Source organism: Macaca thibetana, chromosome 19 (assembly GCF_024542745.1).
Source record: "Macaca thibetana thibetana isolate TM-01 chromosome 19, ASM2454274v1, whole genome shotgun sequence".
NCBI lineage: Eukaryota > Metazoa > Chordata > Mammalia > Primates > Cercopithecidae > Macaca > Macaca thibetana.
The window spans coordinates 30,076,333-30,094,136 of NC_065596.1; the positions used below are offsets into that span (position 1 = coordinate 30,076,333).

General features: G+C 55.7%; 2 protein-coding genes across 6 annotated transcripts in view; both read left to right on the forward strand.

Annotated features, from left to right (window-relative positions):
- Window positions 1-17,804, forward strand: part of RPL13A (ribosomal protein L13a) — a 75,608-nt gene that overhangs the window by 31,622 nt on the left and 26,182 nt on the right. The window lies entirely within an intron of this gene.
- The window catches only part of LOC126943097 (40S ribosomal protein S11), a 54,583-nt gene that overhangs the window by 1,001 nt on the left and 35,778 nt on the right, over window positions 1-17,804 (forward strand). For 3 of the 4 annotated variants that reach the window (XR_007721700.1, XM_050771465.1, XM_050771466.1), the window contains exons 2-14: window positions 7,476-7,578; window positions 7,960-8,086; window positions 8,676-8,854; window positions 9,447-9,524; window positions 10,549-10,730; window positions 10,815-10,967; window positions 11,561-11,746; window positions 12,687-12,782; window positions 12,958-13,094; window positions 13,249-13,354; window positions 13,463-13,593; window positions 14,662-14,829; window positions 15,010-15,211. Coding sequence is in view for 2 of the 4 variants with exons in the window: in XM_050771465.1 (XP_050627422.1) it covers window positions 7,476-7,578; window positions 7,960-8,086; window positions 8,676-8,854; window positions 9,447-9,524; window positions 10,549-10,730; window positions 10,815-10,967; window positions 11,561-11,746; window positions 12,687-12,782; window positions 12,958-13,094; window positions 13,249-13,354; window positions 13,463-13,593; window positions 14,662-14,829; window positions 15,010-15,211 (1,848 nt within the window). In the remaining 2 variants the exon portion in view is untranslated. Of the gene's footprint in view, window positions 1-7,475; window positions 7,579-7,959; window positions 8,087-8,675; window positions 8,855-9,446; window positions 9,525-10,548; window positions 10,731-10,814; window positions 10,968-11,560; window positions 11,747-12,686; window positions 12,783-12,957; window positions 13,095-13,248; window positions 13,355-13,462; window positions 13,594-14,661; window positions 14,830-15,009; window positions 15,212-17,804 lie in introns of those variants that run through there. The other variant, XM_050771471.1, reaches the window with a different exon arrangement.

The window sequence follows — 17,804 nt, forward strand, 5'->3', positions numbered from 1 at the left end:
GGACCAGAGACGTGTGCCACCACTCCCAGCTAATATTTCTACTTTTTCTAGAGACAAGGTTTCAGCATGTTGGCCAGTCTGGTCTCGAACTCCTGGCCTCAAGTGATCCACCCACCTCGTCTTCCCAAAGTGCTGGGATTACAGGCGTGAGCCACTGCACCCAGCCACATCAGGACTTCCTGTAATTACTTATGGCCCCTCACAAAACTCTCACGGGACTCCTACGATCTCTCTAGCTCTCAGAATGTCCCACAGGGTTCCCATGATTGTTCAGGAACCCCTGAAGTCCTCATGAGGGTCCCATGATCCCCTGGGGGTCCTCAGAACCTCCCTAGGACTCCCATGAACCCTCGGAGGCCCCCAGAACCCTCGTGGGGTTCCTGCAAATAAGTAGGGCGCCTCGAACTTTCTGTCATTTCCCCAGGCACTCTCAGAATTCCCTCACGGGGCTCTCATGATCCCCTAGGGCCCCCCAGTACCCAGGTGGGAGAAGCTTAGGCTTCTTTGAGGGGGAGGGCAGGAGGCCAGAGCAATGGCCCAGGTGGAAGAGACTGGATCAGAACCCTGGCACAGCCTAGCACTTGGGGAGGCCGAGACAGGCAGATTGCTTGAGCTCAGGAATTCGAGACCAGCCTGGGCAACATAGTGAAACCTGGTCTCTACTAAAATACAAAACACTGGGCCGGGCGTGGTGGCTCAGACTTGTCATCCCAACACTTTGGGAGTCTGAGGCGGGCGGATCACCTGAGGTCAGGAATTCGAGACCAGCCTGGCCAACATGGTAAAACCCCGTCTCTACTAAAATACAAAAATTACCTGAGCGTGGTGGTGTTTGTCTGTAATCCTAGCTACTCGGGAGGCTGAGGTGGGAGAACTGCTTGAACCTGGGAGGCGGAGGTTGCAGTGAGCAGAGATCACACCACTGCAGTCCATCCTGGGCAACAGAGCAAGACTCTGTCTCCAAAAAAAAAAAAAAAAAAAACCAAAAAAAAATGGCCGGCCGGGCGCGGTGGCTCACGCCTGTAATCCCAGCACTTTGGGAGGCTGAGACGGGCAGATCATGAGGTCAGGAGTTCGAGAACAGCCTGGCCAAGTCAGTGAAACCCTGTCTGTACTAAAAATACAAAAAAATTAGCTGGGCATGGGGGCAGATGCCTGTAGTCCCAGCTACTCGGGAGGCTGAGGCAGAACTGCCTGAAGCCAGGAGGCAGAGGTTGCAATGAGCTGAGATCGCACCACTGCACTCCAGCCCGGGCGACAGAGTAAGGACTCTGTCTCAAAAAAACAAAAACAAAAACAAAAAAGAGAGAGAGAAATGTAAATTAGGCCGGGCGCGGTGGCTCAAGCCTGTAATCCCAGCACTTTGGGAGGCCGAGACGGGCGGATCACGAGGTCAGGAGATCGAGACCATCCTGGCTAACACGGTGAAACCCCGTCTCTACTAAAAATACAAAAAAAAAAAAAACTAGCCGGGCGAGGTGGCGGGCGCCTGTAGTCCCAGCTACTCCGGAGGCTGAGGCAGGAGAATGGCGTAAACCCGGGAGGCGGAGCTTGCAGTGAGCTGAGATCCGGCCACTGCACTCCAGCCCGGGCTACAGAGCAAGACTCCGTCTCAAAAAAAAAAAAAAAAAAAAAAAAAGAAATGTAAATTAAACCCACAATGAGCTATCACTATGCACCTAAATGGCTAAAATGTAAAAGACTAGCCATACCAAGTGTTAGGTTTTTTAAAGGGAAGGCGAGGGTGAAAGAAAGACAGGGACCGAGGAGGTCTACGGCAACACAGGTATATTGCAAAAACCTGCGGAGATGGGGTACCAGCTTAATGCTGGAGCCCACCGCTGCTTACAGGCTAGGGTACTTCTAGGTATGGGGTCTGGGCAGTATGGCTTGCTACCCGGCAGGATATTGACAAGGCGTTCCTATGATCAGGCGGTTTGGCCCTTTTTCTGCTGGGATGTGATAGGTTGTTCCTGGGAACTTTGCTCAGCAGGATATGATAGAGATATTCCTTCAGTTGGAACTTTGCCTGGTGGGGTATGATAAGAAAGTCAGGCAGCCAGACGTGGTGGCTCACACCTGTAATCCCAACACTTTGGGAGGCCCAGGTGGGCGGATCACTTGAGGTCAGGAGTTCGAGACCAGCCTGGCCAACATGGTGAAACCCCATCTCTACTAAAAATACAAAATTAGCCGGGCATGGTAGCAGGCGCCTGTAATCCTACCTACTTGGGAGGCTGAAGTGGGAGAATTGCTTGAACCTGGGAGGCGAAGGTTGCAGTGAGCGGAGATCGCACCACTGCACTCCATCCTGTGCAACAGAGCAAGACTCTGTCTCAAAAAAAAAAAAAAAAAGAAACAGAAAACAAAAAATTAGCCAGCGGTGGCGGCGCACACCTGTAGTCCCAGCTACTCGGGAGGCTGAGGTGGGAGGATCACCTGAGCCTGGGAGGTGCAGTGATCATACCACTGCACTCCAGCCTGGGTGACAGAATGAGACCCTGTCTCCCCTGAAAAAAAAAGAAGTTGAGGCCAGACAAGTGGCTTACACCTGTAATCCCAGCAGTTTGGGAGACTGAGGCAGGAGGATCTCTTGCGCCTAGGAGTTCAAGAGCAGCCTGGGCAACATGGTGAGGCAACATGGTGAGGCCCCATCTTTATTAATATAAAAATAAAACATAGGCCGGGCGCGGTGGCTCACGCCTGTAATCCCAGCACTTTGGGAGGCCGAGGCGGGCGGATCACAAGGTCAGGAGATCGAGACCACGGTGAAACCCCGTCTCTACTAAAAATACAAAAAATTAGCCGGGTGCGGTGGCGGGCGCCTGTAGTCCCAGCTACTCAGGAGGCTGAGGCAGGAGAATGGCGTAAACCCAGGAGGCGGAGCTTGCAGTGAGCCGAGATCGCGCCACTGCACTCCAGCCTGGGCGACAGAGCGAGACTCCGTCTCAAAAAACAAAACAAAACAAAAAAATAAAAATAAAAATAAAACATAAAAAGTGAAGCTGAGACTTGGACTTGAGCCCTTGCATTTCAGACCCATGTTCTCTGGGCCAGACTCAACCAACAAACATGTTTTCTTTGGCCTAAACTTTATTTTTGAAAATGTGAAATGCTGGACAATTGATTCCATGTAAACATCCGGGAGGTCCTCTTGAAAATAAAATTCCAAAATGTGTCAAACTTTGGCTCAACTTCCCTGACAAAAATCATCTGGAACCAATAGCTCCTGTCTTTTCAATGAATCGCAAGCTCCTCTTCTCATCCAGGCCCTCTTCTCAGGCCTCCTGGAACCTTCTGGACATTCTTTTGGAATTTTGTTTTTCTTTTGGGGGAAAATTTTCAAACTTCCACAGAATAATTAGCATTTATTTTGAATTCCTATTTACCCATCACTCTGCTTTGACCATCATCAACATTTATCCCAGTGCTGTTTCCTTCTGTATTTTCTTTGGAGTAATTTAAACAAATCCCAGATGTCACAGTATTTTCTTTTTTTTTTTTTTTTTTTTTTTTTTTGAGACAGAGTCTTGCTCTGTCGCCCAGGCTGGGGTGCAGTGGCCGGATCTCAGCTCACTGCAAGCTCCGCCTCCTGGGTTTAGACCATTCTCCTGCCTCAGCCTCCCGAGTAGCTGGGACTACAGGCGCCCGCCACCTCGCCCGGCTAGTTTTTTGTATTTTTTAGTAGAGACGGGGTTTCACCGTGTTAGCCAGGATGGTCTCGATCTCCTGACCTCGTGATCCGCCCGTCTCGGCCTCCCAAAGTGCTGGGATTACAGGCTTGAGCCACCGCGCCCGGCCACAGTATTTTCCTATAAATATTTGAATCCTTTTTTCTAACAGATAAGAGTTCATTTTGTTACAAAACTACCATGGTCTGTTACCACACTTAACAACATTAACTCATTCTTTTTGTTTTTGTTTTTTGTTTGTTTGTTTGAGACAAGGTCTTACTCTGTTGCCCAGGCTAGCGTTCAGTAGCACAATCACAGCTCACTGCAGCCTGGAACTCCTGGGCTCAAGCAATCCTCCCACCCCAGCCTCCTGAGTAGCTGAGACTACAGGTGTGTACCACCATGACTGGCAAATTTTTCATTTTTATTTGTAGAGATGGGGTCTTGCTGTGTCTGTCCAGACTAGTCTCAAACTCCTCGGCTCAAGCAATCCTCCTGTCTCAGTGTGGGAAAGTGCAGGGATTACAGATGTGAACTACCATGCCCAGCCAACAATCATTCTTTAATGTCATCTAATGGCCAGTTCATGATCAAATATCCCTGACTATCTCACAGATGTCTCTTTTCCCTGTGGACGTTTGAGTTTGGAACTTCTAAGTAACTTTTTTTGCTTTAAAGAGAAAACAGAAGTCAAGCATGGTGGCTCATGATTGTAATCCCAGCACTTTGGGAGGCTGAGGCGAGTGGATCACCTGAGGCCAGGAGTCTGAGAGCAGCCTGGCCAACAGGGTGAAAATCCATCTCTACTAAAAATATAAAAATTAGCTGGGCATGGTAGCGGCCACCTGTAATCCTAGCTACTCAGGAGGCTGAGGCAGGAAAATCACTTGAACCCAGGAGGCAGAAGTTGCAGTAAGCCAAGATCGCACCATTGCACTCCAGCCTGGGCGACAAGAGCGAGACTCTGTCTCAAAACAAAAAAAAAAAGAAAAGAAAAGGAGAAAGGCCAGTAGGAGAAAAATCAGGAATATGTGACATCAGAGATGCTAGGAGAATCTGTAGAAGGAGAAAGTGAGCAGTGTGTTTTGGATTTAGCAGCAGAGAAGATGTGACCAGGATGAGAAAGAAATATGGAGGAGAGGCCGGGCGCGGTGGCTCAAGCCTGTAATCCCAGCACTTTGGGAGGCCGAGGCGGGTGGATCACGAGGTCAGGAGATCGAGACCATCCTGGCTAACATGGTGAAACCCCGTCTCTACTAAAAATACAAAAAACTAGCCGGGCGTGGTGGCGGGCGCCTGTAGTCTCAGCTACTTGGGAGGCTGAGGCAGGAGAATGGCGTGAACCCGGGAGGCGGAGCTTGCAGTGAGCCGAGATCACGCCACTGCACTCCAGCCTGGGAGACACAGTGAGACTCCGTCTCAAAAAAAAAGAAATATGGAGGAGAAAGCCGGGCGTGGTAGCTCACGCCTGTAATCCCCGCACTTTGGGAGGCCGAGGCAGGTGGATCACAAGGTCAGGAGATCGAGACCATCCTGGCTAACATGGTGAAACCCCGTCTCTACTAAAAATACAAAAAAAAAAAAAAAAATTAGCCAGGCACGGTGGCGGGTGCCTGTAGTCCCAGCTACTTGGGAGACTGAGGCAGGTGAATGGCGTGAACCCGGGAGGCGGAGCTTGCAGTGAGTAGACATCGAGCCACTGCACTCCAGCCTGGGCGACAGAGCAAGACTCCATCTCAAAGGAAAAAAAAAAAGAAAAGAAAGAAATATGGAGGAGATGTGGTGAGTGAGATATGGTTAAAAAAAAAAAAAAAAATTTTTTTTTTTTTTGTTGAGACAGAGCCTTGCTTTGTTACTCAGGCTGGAGTGCAGCGGTGTGATCTTAGCTTATTGCAGCCTCCACCTCCTGGGCTCAAGTGATCCTCCCACCTCAGCCTCCCAGGTAGCTGGGACTACAGGCACTCACCACCACACCCAGCTAACTTTTTGTATTTTTTGAAGAGATGAGCTTTCACCATGTTGCCCAGGCTGGTCTTGAACTCCTAGGCTCAGCCCACCTCAGCCTCCCAAAGTGGACTCCAAATAGGCGCCACTATTGTGGCACCAGCCCAAGGACTCAGTTGAGACTCTAATTGAATGAATTAAAGATGTTAACACGTCTGTAATCCCAGCACTTTGGGAGGCCAAGGCAGGCAGATCACTTGGGGTCAGGAGTTCAAGACCAGCCTGGCCAACATAGTGAAACCCCATCTCTACTAAAAATACAAAAAGCGAAATTAGCCAGGCGTGGTGGCGGGCGCCTGTAGTCCCAGCTACTCGGGAGGCTGAGGCAGGAGAATGGCTTGAACCCGGGAGGCGGAGCTTGCAGTGAGCCGAGATCGCGCCACTGCACTCCAGCCTGGGTGACAGAGCAAGACTCCATCTCAAAAAAAAAAAAAGGGGGCCGGGCGCGGTGGCTCACGCCTGTAATCCCAGCACTTTGGGAGGCCAAGGCGGGCAGATCACGAGGTCAAGAGATCAAGACCATCCTGGCTAACACGGTGAAACCCCGTCTCTACTAAAAAATACAAAAAACCTAGCTGGGCGTGGTGGCGGGCGCCTGTAGTCCCAGCTACTTGGGAGGCTGAGGCAGGAGAATGGCATGAACCCAGGAGGCAGAGCTTGCAGTGAGCCGAGATCATGCCACTGCACTCCAGCCTGGGCAACAGAGCGAGACTCTGTCTCAAAAAAAAAAAATAAAAGGAAAAATGTTCTAGAACTAGAGAGTGGTGATGGTTGCACAACACTGTAAATGCGTAGAATGCCTCTAAACTGCTGAAGTGTATACATTGAAATGCTGTATTTTACAAAAAACTAGCCGGGCGAGGTGGCGGGCGCCTGTAGTCCCAGCTACTCGGGAGACTGAGGCAGGAGAATGGCGTGAACCCGGGAGGCGGAGCTTGCAGTGAGCTGAGATCCGGCCACTGCACTCCAGCCTGGGCGACAGAGCAAGACTCCGTCTCAAAAAAAAAAAAAAAAAAAAAGAAATGCTGTATTTTACCACAAACTTTTTTTTTTTTTTTTTTTTTTTTTTTTTGAGACGGAGTCTCGCTCTGTCGCCCAGGCTGGAGTGCAGTGGCGCGATCTCGGCTCACTGCAAGCTCCGCCTCCCGGGTTCACGCCATTCTCCTGCCTCAGCCTCCCGAGTAGCTGGGACTACAGGCGCCCACAACCGCGCCCGGCTAATTTTTTGTATTTTTAGTAGAGACGGGGTTTCACCGTGGTCTCGATCTCCTGACCTTGTGATCCGCCCGCCTCGGCCTCCCAAAGTGCTGGGATTACAGGTGTGAGCCACCGCGCCCGGCACTTTTTTTTTTTTTTTTTTTTGAGACGGAGTCTCGCTCTGTCACCCAGGCTGGAGTGCAGTGGCCGGATCTCAGCTCACTGCAAGCTCCGCCTTCCGGGTTCACGCCATTCTCCTGCCTCAGCCTCCCGAGTAGCTGGGACTACAGGCGCCGGCCACCTCGCCCGGCTAAGTTTTTTTTTGTTTTTTTAGTAGAGACGGGGTTTCACTGTGTTAGCCAGGATGGTCTCGATCTCCTGACCTCGTGATCCGCCCGTCTCGGCCTCCCAAAGTGCTGGGATTACAGGCTTGAGCCACCGCGCCCAGCCAAACTTTTTTTTTCTAAAGCAATAAGAGGAAAAGAATTAGCTGATGGAGCAGAGGGAGACAGATGTCCCCTCCTAGAGGATTCTGGGTAGGGGTTGAACTGCCCCAGCTCCTCCCGAGCCCCTTTCCAAACTGTCTCTACCTTCCCCCAGGCCTGGCTGGACACCCAGGACCGGTGCTTGGGCCACTATGTGAATGGGAAGTGGTTAAAGCCTGAACACAGGACTTCAGTGCCTTGCCAGGATCCCATCACAGGTACGAGATGTCCCCCAGTCATTAGTGGAAGAGAAGTATCTGTGCCCTCTAGCCCTACCCACCAACACCCATTCCCCTTGCCTAGGGCCCTGAGGGCAGGAAGCAGCTGGTGGTGAGAGAGGGACTGCAATGTCTGGTTCCTTCTGAAACCAGTCACCCTAATTATGGTTCCGGGTCTCTGTGGAGGCTTTGTGAAACTGCTGTCTGTGAAAATCCCTTCCTTGCGCTGGAGGTGATCATAGCCGTGACCCAGCAGAGAATGGGGACCAGCTTTACACCTTTGGGCTGATCCAGGCTCCGAAAATCTCAGCCCCCTCCAGACCTGACATGGGCTCCCCGCCATCTCTCCTCCCATCTGAGTCCCTCCACTTTTCTCCCCAGGAGAGAACTTGGCCAGTTGCCTGCAGGCACAGGCCGAGGATGTGGCCGCAGCCGTGGAGGCAGCCAGGACGGCATTTAAGAGCTGGAGTGCCCACCCTGGCGTCGTCCGGGCCCAGCACCTGGTCAGGTGATGCAGCTGAGGTGTGGACCCTGGGAGGCGGGGACCCGCAGCATCCACTTGAGACCATGGGAACAAAGGCTATTTCCCAAGATCCCACTGAATTAATTTGCAGCTAAGGCTCAGATTCCCAGTATGTGCTGGGGGCAGTAGTGGTCGAAACATGCATCCGTTGTCCACTATTCACTGGGACTAGAAGCCGCGAAGCCTGTACTTCACAGGACTCTTGAAGCGCATTGGGGCTCCATTTCTCAGCAGTTCACTAGAGCTGGTGAAGCCCCTAAATCCATTTCCTAGCTGCTTTGGGGGCAGCTAGAGACAAAGATTCCATTTCCCAAAATGCAATTGGGGTTAGAAGCTAAGACTCAATTTCCCAGAAGCTTCAGGGATTTCCAGCGGCCAAGACCTTTACACAGCATCCTCAGGTTTGTGTTTCCACGGCTACAATTCCCACAGATCTTCACTGCCCTTTGCCCCAGGTAAATGGTGGGGATGCCTCGGACTCATGGGGATTGTAGTCCAGGTATATAGGAGCAGTCCAGAACTCTGTGAGGCTGAGGCCTGTTGGAAAATGAGCACCCTCTTGCTTTCTCCACAGGCTGGCCAAGGTGATCCAGAAGCACCAGCGACTGCTGTGGACCCTGGAATCCCTGGTGACTGGGCGGGCTGTTCGAGAGGTTCGAGACGGGGACGTCCAGCTGGCCCAGCAGCTTCTCCACTACCATGCAATCCAGGCATCCACCCAGGAGGAGGCACTGGCAGGCTGGGAGCCCATGGGTGAGACCCTGGAGTCCCTAGCCCTCTCCTCTCACATGACCCAGCAGTGCCAGCTCCAATCCCCTCATTCTTTTTCTTTTAGACAGAGTTTCGCTCTTGTCACCCAGGCCGGAGTACAGTGGCGCAATCTCGGCTCACTGTAACCTCCGCCTCCCGGGTTCAAGTGATTCTCCTGCCTCAGCCTCCCGAGTAGCTGGGATTACAGGCGCCCACTACCACACCCAGCTAATTTTTGTGTTTTAATAGAGAAGGGGGTCTCACCATGTTGGTCAGGCTGCTCTCCAACTCCTGACCTCAGATGATTCACGCACCTCGGCGTCCCAAAGTGCCTGGGATTACAGGCATGAGCCACCACGTCCAGTCCCCTCATTCTTTTTCTTTTTCAGACAGGGTCTTTCTCTGTCACCCTGGCTGGAGTACAGTGGTGCAATTATAGCTCACTATAATTGTGAGCCTTGACCTCCTGGGCTCAAAATCCTCTCACCTCAGCCTCCTAAGTAACTGGGACTACAACCATGCACCACCACGCCTGACTGTTTTTTTTTGTTTTGTTTTGTTTTGTTTTGTCTCTCGCCTCATTTTCTTCTTGCAGGAGTAATTGGTCTCATCCTGCCACCCACATTCTCCTTCCTTGAGATGATGTGGAGGATTTGCCCTGCCCTGGCTGTGGGTAAATGATGGCCTGGGGGGTCCTGACTCTTGGGTCTGAGAAAGGCGGGGATTGTCAGGCCCAAACTCGAGTCTGAGAGACAAGGGGGCTGGAGGCCTGGACTTCTGAGTCTGTGGGAGGAGGGGTTCAGGGTCTGGACTCCTGGGTCTGAGGGAGGAGGGGGCGGGGGGCCTGGACTCCTGGGTCTGAGGGAGGAGGGGCCGGGGGTCTGGACTCCTGGGTCTGAGGGAGGAGGGGCCGGGGGTCTGGACTCCTGGGTCTGAGGGAGGAGGGGCCGGGGGTCTGGACTCCTGGGTCTGAGGGAGGAGGGGGGGCGGGGGGCCTGGACTCCTGGGTCTGAGGGAGGAGGGGCCGGGGGTCTGGACTCCTGGGTCTGAGGGAGGAGGGGTTTGGGGTCTGGACTCCTGGGTCTGAGGGAGGAGGAGGGGCTGGGGTCTGGACTCCTGGGTCTGAGGGAGGAGGGGCCGGGGGTCTGGACTCCTGGGTCTGAGGGAGGAGAGACTGAGGTCTGGACTCCTGGGTCTGTCAGAGGAAGGGCTGGGACCTGGACTCCTGGGTCTGAGGGAGGAGGGGCCGGGGTCTGGACTCCTGGGTCTGAGGGAGGAGGGGTTTGGGGCCTGGACTCCTGGGTCTGAGGAAAGAGGGGCTGGGGGGGCGGAGAGGGGGGTGAGCCTGGACTCCTGGATCTGAGGGAGGAGAGACTGAGGTCTGGACTCCTGGGGCTGAGCCTGGACTCCTGGGTCTGAGGGAGGAGGGGCCGGGGTCTGGACTCCTGAGTCTGAGGGAGGAGGACTGAGGTCTGGACTCCTGGGTCTGTCAGAGGAAGGGCCGGGACCTGGACTCCTGGGTCCTGGGGGTGTGACTCCTGGGTCTGAGGGAGGGAGACTGAGGTCTGGACTCCTGGGTCTGTGGACTCCTGAGTCTGGGTCTGAGGGAGGAGGGGCCGGGGTCTGGACTCCTGAGTCTGAGGGAGGAGGGGCTGGGACTTGGACTCCTGAATTTTTGAGCTGCTCCGCTTCCCCAGGCTGCACTGTGGTGGCCCTCGTGCCCCCGGCCTCTCCGACGCCCCTCCTCCTGGCCCAGCTGTCAGGGGAGCTGGGCCCGTTCCCAGGAATCCTGAATGTCATCAGTGGCCCTACCTCCCTGGTGCCCGTCCTGGCCTCCCAGCCTGGAATCCAGAAGGTGGCCTTCTGCGGAGCCCTGGAGGTACCTTCAGGACAGGGGTTGTGGTGGAACGTGTCTGGGGGCTGCAAAGCTCCTCCCGCGGCTGAATTGGCGGGGGGTCCCTAGGAAGGCCGTGCCCTTCGACGGACCCTGGCGGGTGAGTGTGCGGAGCTGGGCCTAGCGCTGGGGACGGAGTCGCTGCTGCTGCTGACAGACACAGCGGACGTCGACTCGGCTGTGGAGGGTGCTGTGGACGCCGCCTGGTCCGACCGCGGCCCGGTGAGACCCGTGCACTCCTGTCCCCTCACACCCTAGAGGCTGTAGGTGTCTGTCTCCAGGCCTTGGGGTCCTGAGTCTCTGTTCATTTTATTTGTTGGGTTTTTTTGTTTTGTTTTGTTTTTCTATATGTGTTCATTTTTATTTATTTATTTATTTATTTATTTATTTATTTATTGAGAGACGAAGTTTTGCTCTTGTCGCCCAGGCTGGAGTGCGATGGCGCAATCTCAGCTCACTGCAACCTCCACCTCCCGGGTTCCAGTGATTCTCCTGCCTCAGCCTCCCGAGTAGCTGGAATTACAGGCGCCCACTACCACACCTGGCGAATTTTTGTATTTTTAGTAGAGACGGGGTTTCACCATGTTGGCCAGGCTGATCTCAAACTCCTGACCTCTGTTGATCCACCCGCCTCGGCCTCCCAAAGTGCTGGGATTGCAGGCGTGAGCCACCGCACCCGGCCTCTCTGTTCTTCGGGACTGTTGATTTATCTGAGTGTCCATGTCCCTAGTTTTCCAGCCTCTGTCTTCACTCTTCAGATCACCAACTTGCTAGAGTGCAATGGCGTGATCTCCTGACGCCCTTTTTCCTCACAGGGTGGCCTCAGGCTCCTTATCCAGGAGTCTGTGTGGGACGAAGCCATGAGACGACTGCAGGAGCGGATGGGGCGGCTTCGGAGTGGCCGAGGGCTGGATGGGGCCGTGGACATGGGGGCCCGGGGGGCTGCTGCATGTGACCTGGTCCAGCGCTTTGTGCGTGAGGCACAGAGCCAGGGTGCACAGGTGAGGCAGGGGTCACAGACTGAGGGTGTCTGAGGAGGAGGGACCTGGAGACCCAGCTCCTGGGTCCGAGGGAAGAGGGAGCAGGGCGTGGACAACTGAGTCTAAGGAAAGAGAAGCTGGGAGCCTGGACTCCTGGGTCTGAGGGAGGAGGGGCTGGGAGCCTGGACTCCTGGGTCTGAGGGAGGAGGGGCTGGGAGCCTGGACTCCTGGGTCTGAGGGAGGAGGGGCTGGGGGCCTGGACTCCTGGGTCTGAGGGAGGAGGGGCTGGGCCTGGACTCCTGGGTCTGAGGGAGGAGGGGCTGGGCCTGGACTCCTGGGTCTGAGGGAGGAGGGGTTGGGCCTGGACTCCTGGGTCTGAGGGAGGAGGGGGGGGGGGTCTGGACTCCTGGGTCTGAGGGAGGAGGGGCTGGGGTCTGGACTCCTGGGTCTGAGGGAGGAGGGGCTGGGCCTGGACTCCTGGGTCTGAGGGAGGAGGGGCTGGGTCTGGACTCCTGAGTCTGAGGGAGGAGGGGCTGGGGTCTGGACTCCTGGGTCTGAGGGAGGAGGGGCTGGGCCTGGACTCCTGGGTCTGAGGGAGGAGGGGCTGGGTCTGGACTCCTGGGTCTGAGGGAGGAGGGGCTGGGCCTGGACTCCTGGGTCTGAGGGAGGAGGGGTTGGGCCTGGACTCCTGGGTCTGAGGGAGGAGGGGGCTGGGGTCTGGACTCCTGGGTCTGAGGGAGGAGGGGCTGGGGTCTGGACTCCTGGGTCTGAGGGAGGAGGGGCTGGGTCTGGACTCCTGGGTCTGAGGGAGGAGGGGCTGGGGTCTGGACTCCTGGGTCTGAGGGAGGAGGGGCTGGGGTCTGGACTCCTGGGTCTGAGGGAGGAGGGGCTGGGAGCCTGCACTCCTGGGTCTCAGCAGGCAGGGACTGGAGGTCGACTTCTAGATCATTTCTCTCCCTAGGTGTTCCAGGCTGGCGATGTGCCTTCAGAACACCCATTCTATCCTCCAACCTTGGTCTCCAACCTGCCCCCAGCCTCCCCATGTGCCCGGGCAGAGGTGAGCCCCTGAGGTCTGTAGAGCTCCTACCCATTGCCAGCCAAGGGCAGCAGCTCCGTGCCTGCGGAAGCCCCTGGGGTGACCGTGTGACCCGGGCAGGGGGCTGCTACCTGCTCTGGGCCCCTTCCTGGTGGGTGGGCCCCAGAGGCCTGAGCCTCCCCATCACCCCTTGCAGGTGCCGTGGCCTGTGGTTGTGGCCTCCCCCTTCCGCACAGCCAAGGAAGCACTGGCATTGGCCAACGGGACGCCCCGAGGGGGCAGCGCCAGCGTGTGGAGCGAGAGGCTGGGCCAGGCACTGGAGCTGGGCTACGGGTCAGTCTGCGTGGCCCAGGCGCTCACTCCTCTCCTCATTCTTCCTGTCTTCATCTCCCTTCTCCCTGGGTCGCTCCCTGCGCCTTTAACTCACCCCTCTCCCAGCCAGCCACCATCTGTTTTCCTGTGTCGGACGTCTCTATCTTCCCCACAGGCTCCAGGTGGGCACCGTCTGGATCAATGCCCACGGCCTCAGAGACCCTTCGGTGCCCACAGGCGGCTGTAAGGAGAGTGGGTGTTCCTGGCATGGGGGCCCAGACGTGAGCACATCCCCTCCCCGTCACCAGCCCCGCTCCCCGCCGTGCCCTTGACACTTGCATCCAGCCTCACGTGCCCCTTGCATCCTCTTGACACTGTCCTTCTCACAGGGGCTGTATGAGTATCTGCGGCCCTCAGGGACCCCTGCCTGGCTGTCCTGCCTCTCCAAGAACCTGAACTATGACACCTTTGGCCTTGCTGTTCCCTCAACCCTGCCGGCTGGGCCTGAAATAGGGCCCAGGTGAGTCGTTGGGGGCCAGTGGTCTGGGGGTGTGAACGGGGAGAGGGAAATTGATGCCCGTTTCCCCATGGACAGGAGGGCTGGTGCAAGGTCCGTCCAAGCTGTCTTATGGTCCTGCTGAGTACCACATTGTGGCCTCACACTTTCCCCACCCCAGGCCTGCTGAGACTCAGCTCTGCCCCATGAATGTCTGTGCTCTCCCAGAAACTCATGGGTCTAGGAGCTTGGGGTCCCCAAGAGGTTCACTGGAGCAGAAGCTTGGGGTGCCCCAGAGGCTAATGGGAGCAGAAGGAGTAGGAGCTTAGGGTCGCCCAGAGGCTCATGGGAGCAGTTTAGGGTCCCCCAGAGGTTCATGGGAACAGGATTTTGGGGTCCCCCAGAGGCTCAAGGGAGTCAGATTTTAGGGTCCCCAGAGGCTCATGGGAGCAGAAGCCTGGAATCTCCCAGAGGCTCATGGGAGCAGAAGTTTGGGGTCCCCCAGAGGCTCATGGGAGCAGGAGTTTAAGGTACCCCCAAAGACTCAAGGAAGCAGGAGTTTAGGGTCTACCAGAGGCTCATGGGAGCACAGAGGTTCATGGGAGCAGGAGCTTAGGGTCCCCCAGAGGCTCATGGGAACAGAAGCTTTGGGTCCTCCGGGGCTTATGGGAACAGGAATTTGAGGTGCCCCACAGGCTCAGGGGAGCAGTTTAGGGTCTGCCAGAGGTTCATGGGAGCAGGAGTTTAGGGTGCCCAGAGGCTCATGGGAACAGGGGTTTGGGGTCCTCGAGTGGCTCATAGGAGCAGAAACTTTGAGTCCTCCAGAGGCTCATGGAAGCAGGAATTTGGGGTTCCCCAGAGGCTCATGGGAGTAGTTTAGGGTCCACCAGAGGCTCATGGGAGCAGGAGTTTAGGGTCCCCCAGTGAATCATGGGAGCTGGAGTTTAGGGTCCCCCAGAGGCTCATGGGAACAGGGGTTTGGGGTGCCCCAGAGGCTCACGGGAGCCGAGGCGGTCTTCCCAGTGGGGTAGAGCATAAGGTCTGAGCAGATTGAGGGCTCAGGACTCCTCCTCATGCCCCATCCTACTCCAGCCCAGCACCCCCCTATGGGCTCTTCGTTGGGGGCCGTTTCCAGGCTCCTGGGGCCCGAAGCTCCAGGCCTATCCAGGATTCGTCCGGCAACCTCCATGGCTACGTGGCTGAGGGTGGAGCCAAGGACATCCGAGGTGCCGTGGAGGCCGCTCACCAGGCTTTCCCTGGGTAAGAGGGGTCACACGGGAAAGCCCAGGGGTCATGGCATGGTAGAGAGGGGAGCCTGGGCCCCCAGCAGTTGGTGGACTGGGAAGCTGGGCCCCCAGGGTAGGGGCTGTGGACAGAGGTGGGGTGTCAGGAAAGCCAAGACCAGGATGCCAACCCCTACTGTGCACTGTCTGCCCACAGCTGGGCGGGCCAGTCCCCAGGGGCCCGGGCGGCCCTGCTATGGGCCCTGGCGGCTGCACTGGAACGCCGGAAATCTACCCTGGCCTCAAGGCTGGAGAGGCAGGGAGTGGAGCTCAAGGCTGCGGAGGTGGAGGTGGAGCTGAGTGCAAGGCGACTTCGGGCATGGGGGGCCCGGGCGCAGGCCCAAGGCCACACCCTGCAGGTGAAGGATCTGTGGGCACGTGGGCGAGCTGGGCAGGTGGGGTGGGGCTCAGACTAGAGGCTGTGAGATGAGCCAGGCTTGGGATCCAGGCCCAGCCCCACTGCCTTCCACAGCAGGATCATCAGCAAGTGGCTTCACCTCTCCCTGCCTCAGTTTCCTCATCTGTACAGTGAGTGGACACACAACCTGCCTCGTAGAGCGGCGTTTGCCAGATGATGGATAGCGACCCATTCCTGGACCATAAAATCAATTTAGTGGGCTGTTAGGCGGTTTTTGCATTGCTATAAAGAAACACCTGGGGGCGCAGTGGCTCACGCCTATAATCCCAGCACTTTGGGAGGCCAAGGCGGGCGGATCAAGAGGTCAGGAGTTCAAGAATAGCCTGACCAACACAGTGAAACTCTGTCTCTACTAAAAACACAAAAATTAGCCGGGCGTGGTGGTGGGCGCCTATAGTCCCAGCTACTCGGGAGGCTGAGGCAGGAGAACAGTGTGAACCCGGGAGGCGGAGCTTGCAGGGAGCCAAGTCATGCCACTGCACTCCAGCCTGGGCAACAGAGCGAGACTCCGTCTCAAAAAAAAAAGAAAAGAAAAAAGGAGGCCGGGCGCGGTGGCTCAAGCCTGTAATCCCAGCACTTTGGGAGGCCGAGACGGGCGGATCACGAGGTCAGGAGATCGAGACCATCCTGGCTAACACGGTGAAACCCTGTCTCTACTAAAAATACAAAAAAACTAGCCGGGCGAGGTGGCGGCGCCTGTAGTCCCAGGTACTCGGGAGGCTGAGACAGGAGAATGGCGTAAACCCGGGAGGCGGAGCTTGCAGTGAGCTAAGATCCGGCCACTGCACTCCAGCACTCCAGCCCGGGCAACAGAGCCAGACTCCGTCTCAAAAAAAAAAAAAAAAAAAAAGAAAAAAGGAACACCTGGGGGCGCGGTGGCTCACACCTGTAATCCCAGCACTTTGGGAGACCGAGGTGCATGGATCACGAGGTCAGGAAATGGAGACCCTCCTGGCTAACATAGTGAAAGCCGGTCTCGACTAAAAATACAAAAAACTAGCTGGGTACCGTGGTGGGCGCCTGTAGTCCCAGCTACTCGGGTGGCTGAGTCAGGAGAATTGCTTGAACCCAGGAGGCGGTGGTTGCAGTGAGCCAAGATCCCGCCACTGCACTCCAGCCTGGGCGACAGAGTGAGACCCTGTGTCACAAAAAAAAAAAAAACACCTTACCAGGGATGGTGGCTCACGCCTGTAATCCCAGCAATTTGGGAGGCAAAAGTTTGAAACAAGCCTGGGCAACATAGTGAAACCATGTCTCCACAAAAAATAGAAAAATTAGCTAGGCCTGTTGGCACCAGTCTCCCTTTGTCACCCGGCTGGAATGCAGTGCCACAATCATGGCTCACTGCAGTTTCAACCTCCGAGGTCCAAGCGAGCCTCCCACCTCAGCCTCCTGAGCATCTGGGATCACAGGCACACACCAGCACACACGACTGGGTGGTTTTGTATTTTTGTAGAGACAAGAGACTCGCCATGTTGCCCAGGCTGATCTCGAACTCCTAGCTTCAAGTGATCTGCCTATCTTGACGTCCCAAAGTGCTGGGATTATAGGCGTGAGCCACTGCACCCAGCTAGTGCTACGCTTTTTTTTTTTTTTTTTTTAAGACAGAGTTTCGCTCTTGTTGCCCAGGCTGGAGTGCAATGGTGCGATCTCGGCTCACTGCAACCTCCGCCTCCCAGGTTCAAGCAATTCTCCTACCTCAGCCTCCCAAGTAGCTGGGATTACAGGCATGCGCCACCACGCCTGGCTAATTTTGTATTTTTAGTAGAGACGGGGTTTCTCCATGTTGAGGCTGATCTCGAACTCCAGACCTCAGGTGATTCGCCCACCTCAGCCTCCCAAAGTGCTGGGATTACAGGCATGAGCCACCACGCCCAGCCTCCAGTGCTACACTTTTAAATAACTGGATCTCAGGAGAACTCACTACTTCGCGGACAGTAGCAAGTGGGATGGTGCTAAACCATTCATGAGGAATCCACCTCCATGATGCCATCACTTGCCACCAGGCCCCGCCTTCAACATTGGGAATTACATTTCTTTTTTTTTCTTTTTTTTCCCGAGACGGAGTTTCACTCTTGTTGCCCAGGCTGGAGTGCAATGGTGCGATCTCAGTTCATGGGTCTGCCTCCCAGATTCAAGCAATTCTCCTGCCTCAGACTCCTGAGTAGCTGGGATTACAGGCATGCGCCACCGTGCCCAGCTAATTTTGTACTTTTAGTAGAGACAGGGTTTCTCCCTGTTGGTCAGACTGGTCTCAAACTCCTGACCTCAGGTGATCTGCCTGCCTCGGCCTCCCAAATTGCTGGGATTACAGGCGTGAGCCGCCACACCTGGCCGGGGATTACATTTCAACATGACATTTGGGTGGGACATCCAAACTCTATCATGGGCCAAACCATATTTCTTTCTTTCTTTTCTTGAGATGGAGTCTCGCTCTGTCGCCCAGGCTGGAGTGCAGTGGCACGATCTTGGCTCACTGCAAGCTCCGCCTCCCAGGTTCATGCCATTCTCCTGCCCCAGACTTCCGAGTAGCT